At 38.0% G+C, this 16,264-nt stretch overlaps 1 protein-coding gene across 4 annotated transcripts in view; it reads right to left on the bottom strand.

Annotated features, from left to right (window-relative positions):
* FREM1 (FRAS1 related extracellular matrix 1) overlaps window positions 1-16,264 on the bottom strand; it is a 161,590-nt gene that overhangs the window by 132,259 nt on the left and 13,067 nt on the right. For all 4 annotated transcript variants that reach the window (XM_027863226.1, XM_027863228.1, XM_027863227.1 and 1 more), the window contains exon 2: window positions 684-1,182. In XM_027863226.1, the coding sequence (XP_027719027.1) occupies window positions 684-914 (231 nt within the window). In that variant the 5' untranslated portion in view covers window positions 915-1,182. The remainder of the gene's footprint in view (window positions 1-683; window positions 1,183-16,264) is intronic.

Here is a 16,264-nt window from a genome sequence, read left to right as displayed (position 1 = left end):
TGATGATGATGATGATGATGATGATGATGATGATGATGATGATGATGGCAGTTAACATTTATATAATGCTTACTATGTGCCAGGCACTGTACTAAGTGCTTTACAATTATTATCTCATTTGATCATCGCAACAACCCTAAGAGGTAGGTGCTATCATCCCCATTTTATAAATGAGGAAACTGAGTCAAAAAGAAGTGACTTACCCAGGGTCACAAAGCTAATAAGTGTCTGAGGTCACATTTGAACTTGGGTCTTCCTGACTCTTGGTCCAGAACTCTATCTACTGTGCCACCTAGGTAGCTCTAATAAACTCATCTAACGTAGTTTAAATGAGATTTGAGATTTCCAAAAAGACAAATTCACATCCACTTTTAGAACATATCTATAACTACATACATGTCCTTCTTTCTCTCTTACCTTCTTTCTTCCTCTTCTTCCCCAACTCCTTTTTCCATTCTTCTACCTAAGGCCTAGCATCCACAGGCATGACTTTGTTCCACTGGTGACATTCAAGACTCAATTCCAGATCTTATCTGGCATATTTATTTGCTAATTTTAATATGCTTCTGCAGGTGAATGAACACAGGCCTGGAGGGTCAGTACTCACTAGACAAATAAAACATACATGCACACATACACCTATAAGCAAAGGTATGGAACAGAAAACACCTGGTACCACATACCTGTGGGGTGAGTTTCCCAACCCTCTGGGTTATAGGCTCATTCATCACAACTTCCACTTTGCAGGCATCTTTTTCCTTGGGTATGGAAAACTGCAGGTCCTCCCTTGACAGGAAAGCAGAACGGCCCTTTGCCACCTTCATCCCCCGGTTGAGACTGATGAAGGATGAGCTGGTACCTTGCAGGACAAGCAGCAGACAGAGAAACACCCCACTGGATCCAAGAAGGTTCATGTTATCAGGGGGCCACCAGCTTCCTTCCAAGGAAAAGGTTTAAACAGAAGAAGGCTTCCCTTTCTCCTTCAGGACCATCAACATACTCCAGAGGGCTAGGCTGGAGAAGGATCCAGACAACACATGCGGAGATGGCTGGAGGCTCCCCCTTCTTGAAATCTGAAGAATGAGGCCTTTCAAGAAATCCTGGAGCTTTTTTAATAAAACTCGCTGATCAATCCTGACAACGCCAGAAAGATTAATAGGCTTTCTGAGTGCTTTTCTAATCCTGCAAATAGGAGAAGGGGTAGGGGAAAAGGAGAGAGAGCAAAAAAAAAATGGCATTGCTGTTCAGGAGATCCAAGTGACAAAGGGATCTTTCAAACCTCCTCTCATTTCAGGTAAATTAAAAACAAACAAACTAACCTGACCTCTCAGCACATCTGAAAGGTGATGGGGTCAACTCATTATCCAGCTTGTGGGACTCTGGCTTTCTGACTTTCTTAAAAACAATCTTGATGGTGACTGGGTGGTCCCATAGGATAATTACTACCTTTGACCTCAAGATAAATGGATATAACTTACTCCCTCTTAATCTGGAGAAAGTCACTGAAGTCCAGTCTTCAATTTCCTTGTTCGTCCTGACCTGTGAAGAGACTACTAGCTAATTGCTTTACCAAGCAGGTAAGATTAGTTTCCCTCTGCATATTGCCTGAAAATTACTATGCCTGAGAAGGGGTATCTCAGAAAGGGGGAAGGGAGGTGTAGCGGCAAGAGCATTTGACTTGTAATTAGGAGGAACTAGATCAAGAATTCTTAACCTTTTTGGCAGTCTGGTGAAGTCAATGGACCCCTTATTGGAAAAATGTGTTTGAATGCACAAAATAAAATGCATAGAGATTACCAAGGAAATCAGTAATACCGGGAAATAGCTATCAATTTTCTTTTTAAAAGTTCATAGATCCCACATTTCTTTTGAACTTCTTTTGAAGTTTCTTTCGAACCCACTTCTCCTTTGAACTTACCTATTTCTATCAAGGACATTGCTTGAGATACCGAGGTTCACATCTTTGACTCCCCACTCTCCCTATTTCACACATCCCAATAAATTACTGAGTGTTGTTAATTCTACCACCAAAATGTCTCTCACATGCATCCCCTTCTATCCACTCACATAGACATCAACCTAATTCAGGACTTTATCATTTCTGAGCTGTACTAAGCAATAACCTCCTTATTGGGTCTCTGGGCCTCCTCCCCACTCCCATCCATTCTCCACACTGCCAAACTGTGGCAACTGTCTCACCTTGACCCTGCCCTACTCAAACTCTAATGGGTCCCTATTAACTCTAGACTCAAATATCATTTCACCTTTACCTAATCTTTTTTAAATGGCTATTTTGCTTAAGTTTTATAATATAAATTATTATTAATACAGTAATATACTGTAATTTCCACAGGATAGAGATTTGATTTTTTATTTCATTGATATAGGAAACTTCCAGATGAAGAAACTCTATTTACCAATGCAGGTGGGCCCCTTCTCTGCACTTCAGAATTTTAGAGACACATATTGTCTTATTTCATCTTCACAACAACCCTGAGATATAGTTGTCACAAGGACCATTATTCCTATTTTACAGAGGAGGTAACAGGCTCAGTGAGATTAATGGGCTTGACCATGGTCATACAGCTTATGAGTGTCAGAGGAAACATTGGCACACACATCTTTCTTACCCCAGCTCCAACACTGACTTCTCCAATATATTGCCTCTACTAATGTTACTGTACCAACATACTCTACTAGTGTTCTCCAACTGAGAAACAAAAGCAGGGCAAAACTAATATAATATACCTACTAGGCTTTAAAATCTGTAGAATGGGTACAACTCAAGACTTTTCTACACATTGAGAGTAATGGAGAAGGAAATGTCATTCAATGTAGAATGTTTATAGAGATTAATTCCTTCAAACTTAAATGGAATTGTTCCTTTATGTACAGAGAGGGTTTACAAAATCTTCTGTGGGTATGCCTAAATGCAAAGATAGAGTGGACATGTAGGCCTGTAGACCATGTATGCTAAAGTACTATTTCTACTTCCCATATTTCACTGATCAAAGTGAGGCCTCTATTTCAAAAAGGACAGGATTTGGAGTCCTATGACCAGGAGCGAACACCGTCTTCAACACTTCTTAGCAGCATGACTGGGGGCAACTCTCTTAAACTCTGTCTCAGTTACCCCCCATCTGTAAAATGGAGATGATACACTGCCTTCCTCCCACCCAACAGATCTGTTTTAAAGAATAAGATAATGTAAACAAAGAGTTTTAAATTATAATTGCTATATAGATTTTTTTAAAACAGTGTATTTCATGTTTATCTGATTGTCTGTGTATCCCATGACAACCTTGAAGCACCTGAGGTTCAATTTGTGATTTAGACAACCAAAACACTAATGAAACTTTTTGAATGGGTATGTCATTTCACACACACACACACACACACACACACACATAATTTGGCACCTGAGAAGAGGATACAGATCAATATGTCTTTTAGGACATTTGTCTTTAACACAAATGACCATAAAGCCTATAACATTAACACGTGGGAAAACCTACCCCATTGTAACCATTAATTCATATGTAATATATGACATTCAAATCAATAAGCATTAGTAAGTACCTACTATGTGAAGGCATAGTAAGTTCTGGGACACAAATATAAAATTAACAACAATCCCTCCCCTCAGGTAGCTTATTTGCATCACTTTACCCCTAAAGGGAGCTGCGGTTCTTAGAATAATTCAGTTTTTATGGAACCACTAAATACCATATTCACATGAATCTATATCTGTGATCAACACTGGCTCAGCCTACCTATAACTAGCCTAGGTGCCCATGTCTGTGATGAAGTGAATTGGCCAAATACAAGTCTGGCTCTCAAAGTTCACAAAATCTCAGAGCTGGAAGGGACCTGAGGGGTCATCTTAGCCCAACTTGTACCAGAACAGGAATCTAAGTTCCCTAGAGAGGATTCTTATTCAAGAATGAGATTTTAGGGGGTGTGTGTGTGTGTGTGTATTTTCAGCAGAATGACAACTTCCACCCCCACAAGTATTGCATCTATAGCATATGATTCTCTCTCTTAAACTCACAACATAGAATATCTATACTCTGGTCATGAACTAAAATACTTAATCATAAATTTAATAGTAAAATATTCAATCATAAATAAACTATAATCTATCAATAGGGAAAGATTCCCCAGATATTAAATACATTTTTGTTGAACTAAAAAGAATAGAATATAAGATCCCTAAGGACAAGGATTATTTTATTTATTGTTCATCTCCCCCAGGGCCTAGATGTTTACCTAATTAAACTGAAGAGTCTAATGACCATGTTAACTATACATCCATGTAGGCTTTCCAACTTTTGTACTTATATGAGGATGGGTCATTCACACATATTAAGTCAAAAATCTAACTTCCTTAAGTAGAAATCAAAATATCCAGTTTTTTTAAAAATCTCACACCCCTATAAAATACAAGAACCCACATGATAAATTCTGGTTCAAATTAAACCCTAGTTAAAAGTATGCCCCTAAGATTCCATATTCTTTTTTTTCAGAAAATAGAACCTATGGGACGTTTTTCTCTTCTAGCTTCAGCAACCAACAAGTTTTTAGAATTAAATATAATATCCGATTGTAATTATCAGCTTATCTCAAGTTCCTGGGGAAACCTTTCCTCTACTTCCTCTGTTTCAATTCTATACCTGATTGTGCGACTTTGAATTTATATATTATATATAAGAAAGATAATGTAAAATCTTAATTTTTTTTAGAACATACTATATTAAAAGATGGTTTTGTAATATCTTAGAATGAGCCTCTTTAGAGAAGCCAAATACATTGTAAGAGACATGTAAGAACTCCTAAAAACACATCCTTAGACAAAACTGAGAATAAAATACAACACTGAACCTAAACTACAGATACCATGAAACAGTCTGCCGGATTCATAAAGGGACCCAGGAGATTATTTAGTCTAATCCCTTTGGTCTATAGATGAGGAAACTGAGTCCCAAAGAAATAAAACTATTTCAATACAGGCATTAAGTAATAAAGCTGGGGTTTGTACCAAGGGCTTCCGACTCCAGAGCTGGCATACTTTTCACTCTACCACATGCCCTTTCATCCATAAAAGTGATTCTTGTGTTTATCAGAGTAAAAGACACCAGTAAATATGTATCCCCTGGTGTACCTGCCCACATGACATGAGACTGTTGAACACAAATGGATTTTTGTATGGTAGGAAATTATAAATGTACACAGTGAGTGGATTTGATTTCACCATTCAGAAGGGGAGTTGCCAAAGGATTAATTCTCCACCTCCTGTCCGTCTCCCCTAAAGACTACCCTTGGCAGAGACAGGTATGTATGTTTTCCTGGAATTGTGTTTCCCTGCCACCCACTCAGCCAACAGCTGAAACAAATTTCCTTTGAAAAACCAGGGATGTCTTGAATTATATGATGGGGGGAGTGAAACAAGTACTTTGATCCAGATTCAAGTTCTTGATCTTGGTATATGTTGTGAATTACTAACCTCTCCCTCTCTAACTACCACCACCACACACAGACACAGACACAGACACACACACAGATACACAGACACACTGACACACACACACACACACACACACACCCTTTAGGAATTAAAAAAAAGCCATCATGTCTCAGTCACAGGGGCTTTTGTCTCATTTTCCAAATATGCATTTCAAGGTTCTAAAAAGGGGTTTCAATTTAGTATTGCCTGAAATAAGAAAAGACCAAAAATAGAATCAATTAAGTCAATCAAAGTATGCATTGTTTCCTGTTAGAGATCAGGAAGGCTAACCAACTCTGTTTCAATCCATCTCTTCATTAAAAGGATATCACATGTTTCTTGGCTTTGTTTTAGGGAAAGGATGTTTTTTTCAATATTCATCAAAACATCTCATTGTTCTTCAAGTTAGGTATTCAGGTTAGCTTATCACTAATCAGTCAAAGGCCCTAATTTCCTGTTCAACATAATATGGGGGCAAGAGTTGATTTTTCAAATTACATGACTCAACATGTTCCTTAACTCTAGAGATATGGTCAAAGTTTAAGGAGGTAAGAAACATGTTCTGCCTAAGTACTGAAATCCTAATGTATAGGATTTAAAGGGGCAAAAAAAGAAAGAGGAGTGAATTGTTTATTCTAGCTCCCCATCTACATACCACACTGAAGGAAGGCTGGACACATTTCTCTAAGGCGGAGGCTCTTATCCTCTTTTGTGTCAAAGATCCCTTTAGCAGTCAGATGAAAACTAATGTTTTGTACTCTACATTAATATTTGGACATCTTTGCTTTTATTTCTTAATTTTATTTACTTTTTTCTATTAACAAAATTCTACTTTCTCTTCTTGTCACCTCTCCCCTGAGTAAAAAAAGAAAAACAAAATTTTCATAAAAGAAAAGATACATAGTCAAGCAAAACAAATTCCCACATTAGCAATATCCAAAAAAAATATGTCTCAATTTTCACCCTGCACCCATCATCTCTCTATCAGGAGGCAGGCACCATGTTTTATCATTAATCCTGTGGAATCATGGTCGGTCACTGTGTTGATCAGAGCTCTTAAGTCTTTCAAAGTTGTCTGTCTTTACAATGTTATTGTTACTATATAAATTGTTCTCCTAGTTCTGATCACTTTTCTCTGCATCAGTTCATTCAAATCTTCCCATATTTCTCTAAGACCATCTCTAGAACAGTAATATTCTATCACATTATTATACTATAACTTGCTTGTCCATGCCCTACTTGATAGAACCCTCAAATTTTCTAGTTCTTTGTCTCACCAAAAAGAACTGTTATAAATATTTATGTATAGATGGGTCCTTTTATTTTCCTTTGATGTCTTTAGGGTATAGGTCAAATAGTGGTATCACAAAGGTATGCACAATTTAGTAGCTTTTGAGGCCTGGTTCCAAATTGATTTCCAGAATAGGTAGTCCAACTCACAGCTCCACCAACAGTGCATCAATGTACCTGTTTTTCTAGAACCCATCCAATATTTATCTTTTTTTGTCAACTTTGCCAATCTGATGAGTATAAAGGAGAAATTCAGAGTTGCCTTAATGTGTATTTTTCTAATTATTAGTGATTTGGAGCATTTTTTCATATGGTCATATCTTCCTTGTTCATATAATTTGACCATTTCAATTTAAGGGAATGCTAAATTCCAATGACAGATTAATGAAAATAAAGATTCAATTTTTCTTTCCCAAATAAGTTCCATGAGCCCCTTGAGATATAAGATAAGAACCCCTTATTTACACAATAAGAGCAAAAGGATCTCAATTCAAAGTCAAACACAATTGAATATATCCATCTTAAAAACAAGCTCTCGTATACTCACTGTAGGGTCACCATTTGAGTCTGTTTTGGTTTGGGGTGGGAAAGACATTCCAAATATATTTATGTGTGTATGTGTGCACATATGTATGTGTGTATGTGTGCATGTGTGCATATATGTATGTGTGTATATGTATATAATATTGGGGAAATCTTTTTTTTTTCCCAAAGGCAGTTTGGTGCAGTGGAAAGAGTGCTAGATTTGAATTCAGAAGAGATGAGTTTAGATCCTTCTTCTAACACTCACTACCTTTGTAACCATAAGTAAATTCTCTGAGTCTCAGTTTTCTTATATGAGAAGTTGAGATAATAATACCTGTAGCATTTACCTATAAGGGCTATTATAATATTCAAATGAGATAATATAGGCAAGGTGCTTTGCAGAAACCTTAAGTTTTATGTAAAGAATGTTAATTATTTTATTATTATTATTTTTATTAATGTCCCTGAGAAGAGTGGAATAGAGACAAAGTGATGGTGAAGGAGTATGATAGCTAAGGCATTCAGGAGACAAATTACTTGGGCTTTTATGGACACGTCAGTATCTTGAGTTGGACTCAGAAAATAAATTGATCATCAATATAAATCCCACATAATCAGAATTTCTAGAGGGAAAAGTGACCTTTAGGATTATCTATAATAATCTAACCTTTTCAGAGCACATATGTTCCAGAACATCCTTCACTTTAGTATATTTATATTCCCAATCTCTTTTACTCTATTTTACTTATATGGAGAGACTCATTATTGTGGATTCCTGTCTTTCTCTTCTGCTATTATTTCTACTATGAAAGCCATAAATTCTGCCATTTGCCTCTTTTCATTCCGTTCAAAATTTTCAGTTCTCTCTTTAATCATTCTGGACCTTCCCGTTACAGTTCCATATTCTCTGGAGAATCCATATGGTTCAATTTCATCAGGTGTTGGTTCAATTTTGAGATATTTGCAATTTTTAAAATGTCTTGCTACTCATCTCCCCTTTTAACTTCAATGCCTTCTCCTTAGAATTACCTTTTTGTGCTTTAGGTTATTAACTGAATTTTTTACCTCCTGACACCTTGGATGATTTTAGTCTTCTTTCCTTATATTCTCTTGTCACTTACCTTTTGATTCCTCCTCCTTTGATATTAGGTTAACACCCAGCACTGTATATCAAAACTGTCTCAACCTTCTCCCATGTTGGGAAACTGACCTTTCATCAGCCTCAGGCCCTGCCCCAAGTAGTTTATAGGGGAACAAGACTGGTACTAGCTGTATTCCCTTACATGGTTTGCAGTCCTACATATCACACACCCTCCTAGTTCCCTCTGTTCTTTAGAACTTTTGCTGAACTAAGTCAGTGTTGGCCTTTTCTTTTTTTTTTTCCAAGCTTGGGGAAAGGCAGAGTGAATGTCCCAGGCATCTGTCCTCTTGTAGTTTCCTAACCTTGGACGTAGCCCATGTAGAAGAGATATGTGAGATCCATCTTCTCCAGATGGTTGGACAGAAGTTAAGGTCCACTGCTTATTTCAACAGGATGCTAGGATAAGGGCAGGGGTAGGAAGCACTAGAAGTGAATGCAGCAGCAGAAGGACCAGCCTTGAGGAGGTCCCATAGCACAAGCAAAATGATCGGTTTGTGCACCCGCTGGAGGGTGGAGGTTGGTGGGTGAAGGGTGCTGAGTGGGCAATGCTACAGATTAGCATTCCCCGTGTTAATTCATATGGCTGTTACCTTGGTGGGCTTCTTGCTTTCTTGTCTTACAGAAATAGGTGTAATTGGGCTATCTTGACCTCTTTTGGGGCTTTTTTGATAGTTGTAGAGTCTGGAGAAAAATAACTAGTCCTCTATTTTGTTGGTCACATGACACAGAAGTTTGTAACTTATGCAATATATTCATGATACATTTTCAAAAGGTCAGTGGGCTGAGTGTAGAGAAGTGTTCATATACACCTTTAGAACTTGGACTTCTGGGCCCAAAGCCAAGTGCCAAGCCAGACCATCAGCTATGGTATCTCCTTCTACCTTCCTTGGACTTATCTTCTGATCTCTTACAGGGTCAGAAAAAAGTTAGGGAGGGGGATATAAGAGTAGTTAGAAGTAAAAACAGGACAAGTGCCCACCAAATAACCCCAAGGGCATTGATAAACTGCTTGTTAACCATTTCCATCTTAAGTTGATTTCACAATAGAAACAATCTTTTTTTTTTTTTGGATGGTTTGTGAGGTTCAGCTGTTTCCCAGCACGACACAGTCTTCATGCCCTGCCATAAACAGGCTCCAGACCAGCTGGGTCTTTGCCCACCACTGCATTTTTTCATCATGAGGAAATCATATATATACTAAATACATCTGTTTAAACCAATAAGGGTAAAATGCGAGGAAGAACTGTTATGAACAGTGGGGAAAAAAACTTTGTCTGAATTGTTCCTCACCAATTCAAACAAAGCTTCTTTAATCAAGTCCCTTTTCTTGAGAAATGTCCTGAACAGAATAAAACAATTTAGGAATGCTCCATTTTTCTTGAAAAAAAATGATTAATAGCAGTTTTCCCATGATGACACATCCCACCTAGCTGTGAGGACATGAATGCTTCATATTCTGTATAAACATGATACTTCTGTGACTAATCTGAAATAATCTGTCCATGACATGAAAAAAAAAAATCGACACCAGCTGTAGGACAGCCTTGCCATGGGGAAACAGGGCATAGTCACGGAGATGATCACTCTGCTTGTGTTTTATTCAAACAAAGTCTATACAAATCAGAATAATTCTTATTAGACATTCTTTCATTCATCATACTGATGATACTTGATATAAGCACCTCCAGATGTACTGGCCCTTGTTTTTCACAGGTACATGGGTAACCCAAATATTCCAAGAAAGAGAGACAGACAGAAAGACAGGGACAAAGAAACAGAAAGCAGAATGTTGAAATAAAGTTGACACTTCAGATAGGACTTGAAAAACCAATTAGATCCTTGGCCAGAGAAGTGACGAAGGTCAATAATGAAGGTCAATGGGAATCTCTTGACTTCTGTTTCCTAATTAAATCTTCCAAATCCAAGTCAGTTAATTGTGATGGCTAATGTGAGGAAGAAAGGAAGGAAACACACATTTATGAAGCACTTAGCACATGCCAGACACTGGGCTAAGCACTTTTACAAATGTGATCTCATTTGGTCCTCACAGCAAAGTTGCAATTATTGTCCCTATTTTATAGTTAAGGAAACTGAAGCAAAGAGATTAAGGGACTTGCCAGAATCACACAGCTAGTTAAATGTTTGGGGCTGGATTTAAACTCAGATCTTCCTGACTCCAGGCCCAGTGTTCTATTTACCATGCCACCTAATTACCCTCAACTGGCATGAATATATACATATATACACACATATACATATACACATACACATAAAAATAATGTGGTATAATTTTTTAAACCATCATCACTATTGGACATAGAGATCACAAGAACCTAGACCTCAAGATAAAACCGATCTTAGAAATTATCTTGTCAAACCCCTTCATTTTATCAATGAGGAAACTGAGGCCCAGTGAGGTTGAGAGACAGGGTCACACAGGATCACAGAGGTAATAAGGAATTTGAACTCATGCACTCGGACTCCTTTCCAGTGTACTGGGCTGCTTTCTTCCCCAATTACTTTAGAAGGTTGCTGAATTGGATCTGAATCAAAGTGTGAGTTGGAGTACCAAAGAACATTAGACTAGTTGGCTCCCTTGGTCAACAACTAACTAGTATTGGGGCAGCTAGGTGGCGCAGTGGATAGAGCACTGGCCCTGAAGTCAGGAAGACCTGAGTTCCAATCTGGCCTCAGACACATAGCTGTGTGACTCTGGGCAAGTCACTTAACCCCAATTGCCTAAAAAAACCAAACAAAACAAACAAACAAAAACCTAACTAGTAGCCTTGGATAAATCATTTATCCTCTGCCTCTGTTTCCCCAACTGAAAACTGGAGATGACAATGCTAACGTTGCTAGCATGGTACTGAAGACCAAATGAGATGCTACAGATGAAATACAGCTCCTCTTTCTTCAATGGATCTGTGATTCCATTGTTTCATATAATCCCTTCACAGCAACTCATCCACACCTTCTTACCCTGTATGATTCTTGCCCATGTTTCCCCCGGACCCCCCTCATATATATGCTGCAAAGCAACTACACAGTGCACTGGGGACCTTCTTCTAGACCAGGGCTTCTTAACCTGGGGTCCACGGATATCCAGGAGCCTGTGGATAGATTTCAGGGGGGATGGGCAAGTCTGTGAACTAGGATGGGGGGAAATATATCTTTATTTTGAAATGAGTGGTTTCTTTTATAATCCTGTGTATTTTATTTTAGGCTTTCAAAACTTTATTCTGAAGAGTCCATAGATTTCACTGCACTGCCAAAGGGGTCCATGACATACACACAAAAAGTTAAAGGACTCCTCTTCTAGGTCTTCTTTTGCATCTTGTGAGCATGTCTAGCACTAGGGGCTACAGTAGTATGGGGTCTACTGACGTTCTTTATAAATATTCTTCATTTATAGGAATGAGGCTTCTGAGAAGTCTATGGGCCTTTCTATCTTAAATCTGAGCCTTATTTTCCAACATACTGACTTTGATTGGAGAGTCTTGTCAAACCCCAACATTTGTACGTGGGCTTTCTCTCTCTCTCTCTCAATCTCTCTCTGTGTATATGTGTGTGTGTGTGTGTGTGTGTGTGTGTGTACACATATATAGACATACCACATATATATACACACAGACATATATATATATATATATACACATATATAATTTTATGTGGTATATATAGAGACAGAGAGAGAGAGAGATCGATCCATTTGCAAAAACCATTCTATTTCCATTTGTAAATAAGACCTGACCAAAGGCAGAAAAAATCTTGACGTTTTCATTTTAATATTAAGTTTTAAAAATAATTTTCATTAAGTTCAAAAACAGTCCTCTCAAAATAATTAAGTTTAACAAAAGTTTCATTATGTCAAAACAAAATGTCGTTCATTGGCAGCCGAGAGTTGCCTTGGTTGGACCCACTTGAAAAAACCAAAGCTGACAGGATGCTGGGAGTAGCACCTCTCTACAATTCAATAGAACTCATACCCATTCACCTAAATTCCTGTTTCTTGTATACGTTTTGTATGTACCACTCACATTTACACAGCCCTTTGTGAAGCACTTGCCCAACAGCTTTGTGAGGTAGACAGGATGCATGTTATCTCATTAGACAGAGGAAGAAACTACAACTCAGAGACCTTAACTGATTTGTCCATCATCTCAATGAGCCATTCCACCCCCAGCCTCTACGTTTCCATAGGTGTTCCTCCATGTCCAGAATGTCCCACTTCTTCCCGTCAGCCTCTTAAAATCCCTTGCTTAGTTCTAAGCACAGCTCAGGTGCCACCTCATATAGAGGAACTCTTCTGATCCCATCACCCACCTCCCTCTTGACATTACTTTGTATTTGTATCTTTTTTGTATTATCAGTTGTGTACATGTCCCCTCCCCAAGGAGAATGAGTAACTGAAGAGTTAATGCTCTTTCATTTTTGTTTTCACATCTACAATGCCTTGAGGATAGTAGGTGCTTGCAGCTCCTCCCCCCCTCCCCCAGTCTAATGTAAGCTCCTTAAGGGCAGAGGCTATTTTGCATTTTTTAATTTTGTTTTTCTCCTAGGACTTAGCATAGCACTGTGGGTACTAAGTACTTGATAAAGATTTGCTGAATCAAATTTTATTGAAGACAGATAGCATCAGAGGGCTAGAGCCCAGGTTTCCTGACTTTAAATTTCTCTTCATTACAACATGCTGCCCCAGATCTAATCTCTGTGGTTTTTGTTCCCCTTTTTTGGGACTTTTCAACTGAGATAGGGTGAATAGGTGGCACACTGGATAGAGCGCTGGGCCTGGAGTCAGAAAGACCTGAGCTCAAATCTGGCCTTAGACACTTAAGAGCTGGGCAAGTCACTTAATGCTGTTTACCTCAATTTTCTCATCTGTAAAAAGAGTCGGAGAAAGAAATGGAAATCACTCCAGTATCTCTGGCAAGAAAACCCCAAATGGGATCACAAAGAGTGGACATGACTGAAAAAAACTGAACACCAAAAGTGTATGTAAAGGATTTTACATACTCTAAAATGCTACATAAATGTCAGCTGCTATTATTATTACTGTTATCATTATCATTGTTATTCTCTTCTCTCATGCTGTTACTGGTAAGAGGTTACAACTTGTTAAAAGACTTTAAGATTGAGAACTGGAAGGGCCCTTTGATGTCACTGAATCCAACTCCCTCATTTTACAGGTGAGGAATGAGGTCTGAGGAGCTGTGGGATTCATCAACGCAGGTGATTCTAACGCAGGTCTCTCTCCATCCCAGGCTAGGGCTCTGTCCACTGCATCATGCTGCCTCTCACTTGGACTTGGGGGAGGACTTTCTTCCTTACTTTTCACTATAGTTTCCTTCCTCTTTCTCTCTATTATAGACTAATTTTCTTAGCAAGACTTGGACTCTCCATCCAGGTCATTAACAGACAAGGTCAAGCGGTGACATACTTTTTTAAGTTAATGAAAGTTTTTAAAATTATTTTTAATTCCTTTGTTAACAGCAAAAGTTATTTAAAATCCACTGGTATTGGGGGCAGCGAGGTGTCACAATGGACAGAGCACCGGCCCTTAAGTCAGGAGGACCTGAGCTCAAATCTGGCCTCAGACCAAACACTTGACACTTAATAGCTGTGTGACCCTTGGCAAGTCACTTAACCCCAATTGCCTAAAAGAAATAAATAAATAAAAATAAAAAATAAAATAAAATAAAATCCACTGGTATTAAGATCGTTGTTCTTGAATTCAAGTATATTAATTTTAAAATTGATTTCATTATTTCCCTAAGCCTGAATTGAGCTTTTATACATACTTGGGCAGGTCTTACCTGTTAATTTGCAAATGACTTGGCCCATTTATAAAGATGTGATTTCTGGATCTGGATCTTGACATATACATTGCTGATAAATAATGAAATATATACATACACATAAATATATATATAAATATATATATATATATCCTGATGATATAACTGGTCATATATGTATGATATATGTATGTGTGGATCCTGATGATATAACTGGTGATCCAGAGTATATATATATGTGTGTGTGTGTGTGTGTGTGTGTGTGTGTGTGTAGTGTATATATATGTGTATGTGTGTGTGTGTGTATATATATATATATATATATATATATATATACACACACACATACTCTGGAGCACCAGTTACATCATCAGGATCAATAATTTTAAATATGAAAGCATGCCTTAAAGGGAATAGTCCATGTTGCATCATGTATGTGGTTCATTCTCTCTCTATTTCACTATAGCAACCATCACTGATTCTCTTTTAACCTTGAAAATCTGAAAAATACTTAAAAAAATATCTAGTCCAACTCGGACCATTAGTCAGGCAAGATATTGCTGATTCCACTTCATAAATGAGGCAACTGAGAGACATAGAAGTTTGGTGATATGCTCAAGGTCACACAGGTGTTAAGGTATTTCTTGGAATCTTGGAGTTGGAAGAGGCCCCAGAGATTATTGAGTCCACCCCATTCCTGAACAAGAATCTTCTTCAGAAGAGGTTCCCCGGTCTTTACTTAAAGATTATCAATGATGATAAACTTATTTCTACCTGGTTATATTTTGACTGCCATGTCACATTGCTAAATCAAATCAAGCTTGTGGTCTACCAAGACCTCCAGATCTTTTTTTCACATAAACTACTGTAATAAAAGCTATATAATAGAACTGAATACAATATTCCAAATATGGTCAGAATAAAAAGGAAAGAGTATAGTGAGACCATCGTTTCCTTCATTCTAGATACTAAGCTCCCCAAAATCATGTTAGCTGCCGTAGCACATTACTGAATCATATTAAGCTTATGGTCCACCAAAACCTTCATATCTTTTTCCTAGGAACTATTGTCTAGGCACACTTCCTCCATTCTGTTTTTATACAATGGACTTTTAAAAACCTAGTATAAGATTTGTCTCTATGGTTATTTTTCTTATTAGATTTGACCCATGTTTTTAGCCTGTTGAGATCTTTTCGAATACTATCACCTGGCATTAGTTGTCTTTACCAGATGGCTTTATGCCATCGGCAGATTTTATGAGCTTATCTTCTATGCCTTTATCCAAGTCAAGAATGAGGGATAAAGGGGGAGTTAAATATCATGTAGTTCTTTCTCTACCCCATCCTATGACTGCTGACTTAATGAGTTTTAATTACAGAATGACCTTAAAACTCTTAGCAACATTGTCTGTGTGAACAGCGGCCACGGGCTGCTTTCTGGTCGAGATCAGTGAGGCCTGGGGAAAGGGGACGATGGGGAAGGAGGTGGAAAGTGCAGAAGAATTTTCAGGAAATCAGCTGTATGTTCTATGACAATGAACAATCACTTCCCTAAAACATGAAAACTGAAAGCAAAACGTGAGCAACTTCCTTCTGGTTCTCCAACAGCAACTCATTCTTTCCCCAATTCAAACTTCACTGGAGGCAGCATCTGCTCAACGATGTAGCTGTTACCTTTCAAGCCGGCAATTAACAGCCTTGGCTTTTGACTTCTTAGAGCGTTCTGATGCTTTCTACTCCAAACACTAAGATTAAAAGCCTCGAGCAAACAAGCTACTACATGAATCTGAAAACGCTTCTCCTCCAAGAATGTAATTCAATTCCACTAAATCAAGGAAACATGTGCCAGTACTGTTTCTAACATCCTCCCCCAACCTGTTTGCAATTTTCCCGTCAGACTGGCAACTGACTCCTGTGACATAAAGCAAATCAGAATCATAGATTTTTTAGAGCTGAAAGGGATCTTGGAAGTCTTAAGATTTAGAGGTCTTAGAGATCATTTAATCTGAAG

The sequence above is a fragment of the Vombatus ursinus genome, unplaced genomic scaffold, assembly GCF_900497805.2.
Source record: "Vombatus ursinus unplaced genomic scaffold, bare-nosed wombat genome assembly UNPS02014770.1, whole genome shotgun sequence".
NCBI lineage: Eukaryota > Metazoa > Chordata > Mammalia > Diprotodontia > Vombatidae > Vombatus > Vombatus ursinus.
Note: the sequence above shows the minus strand (reverse complement) of the source record. Positions and strands in the feature narration are given on the sequence as shown.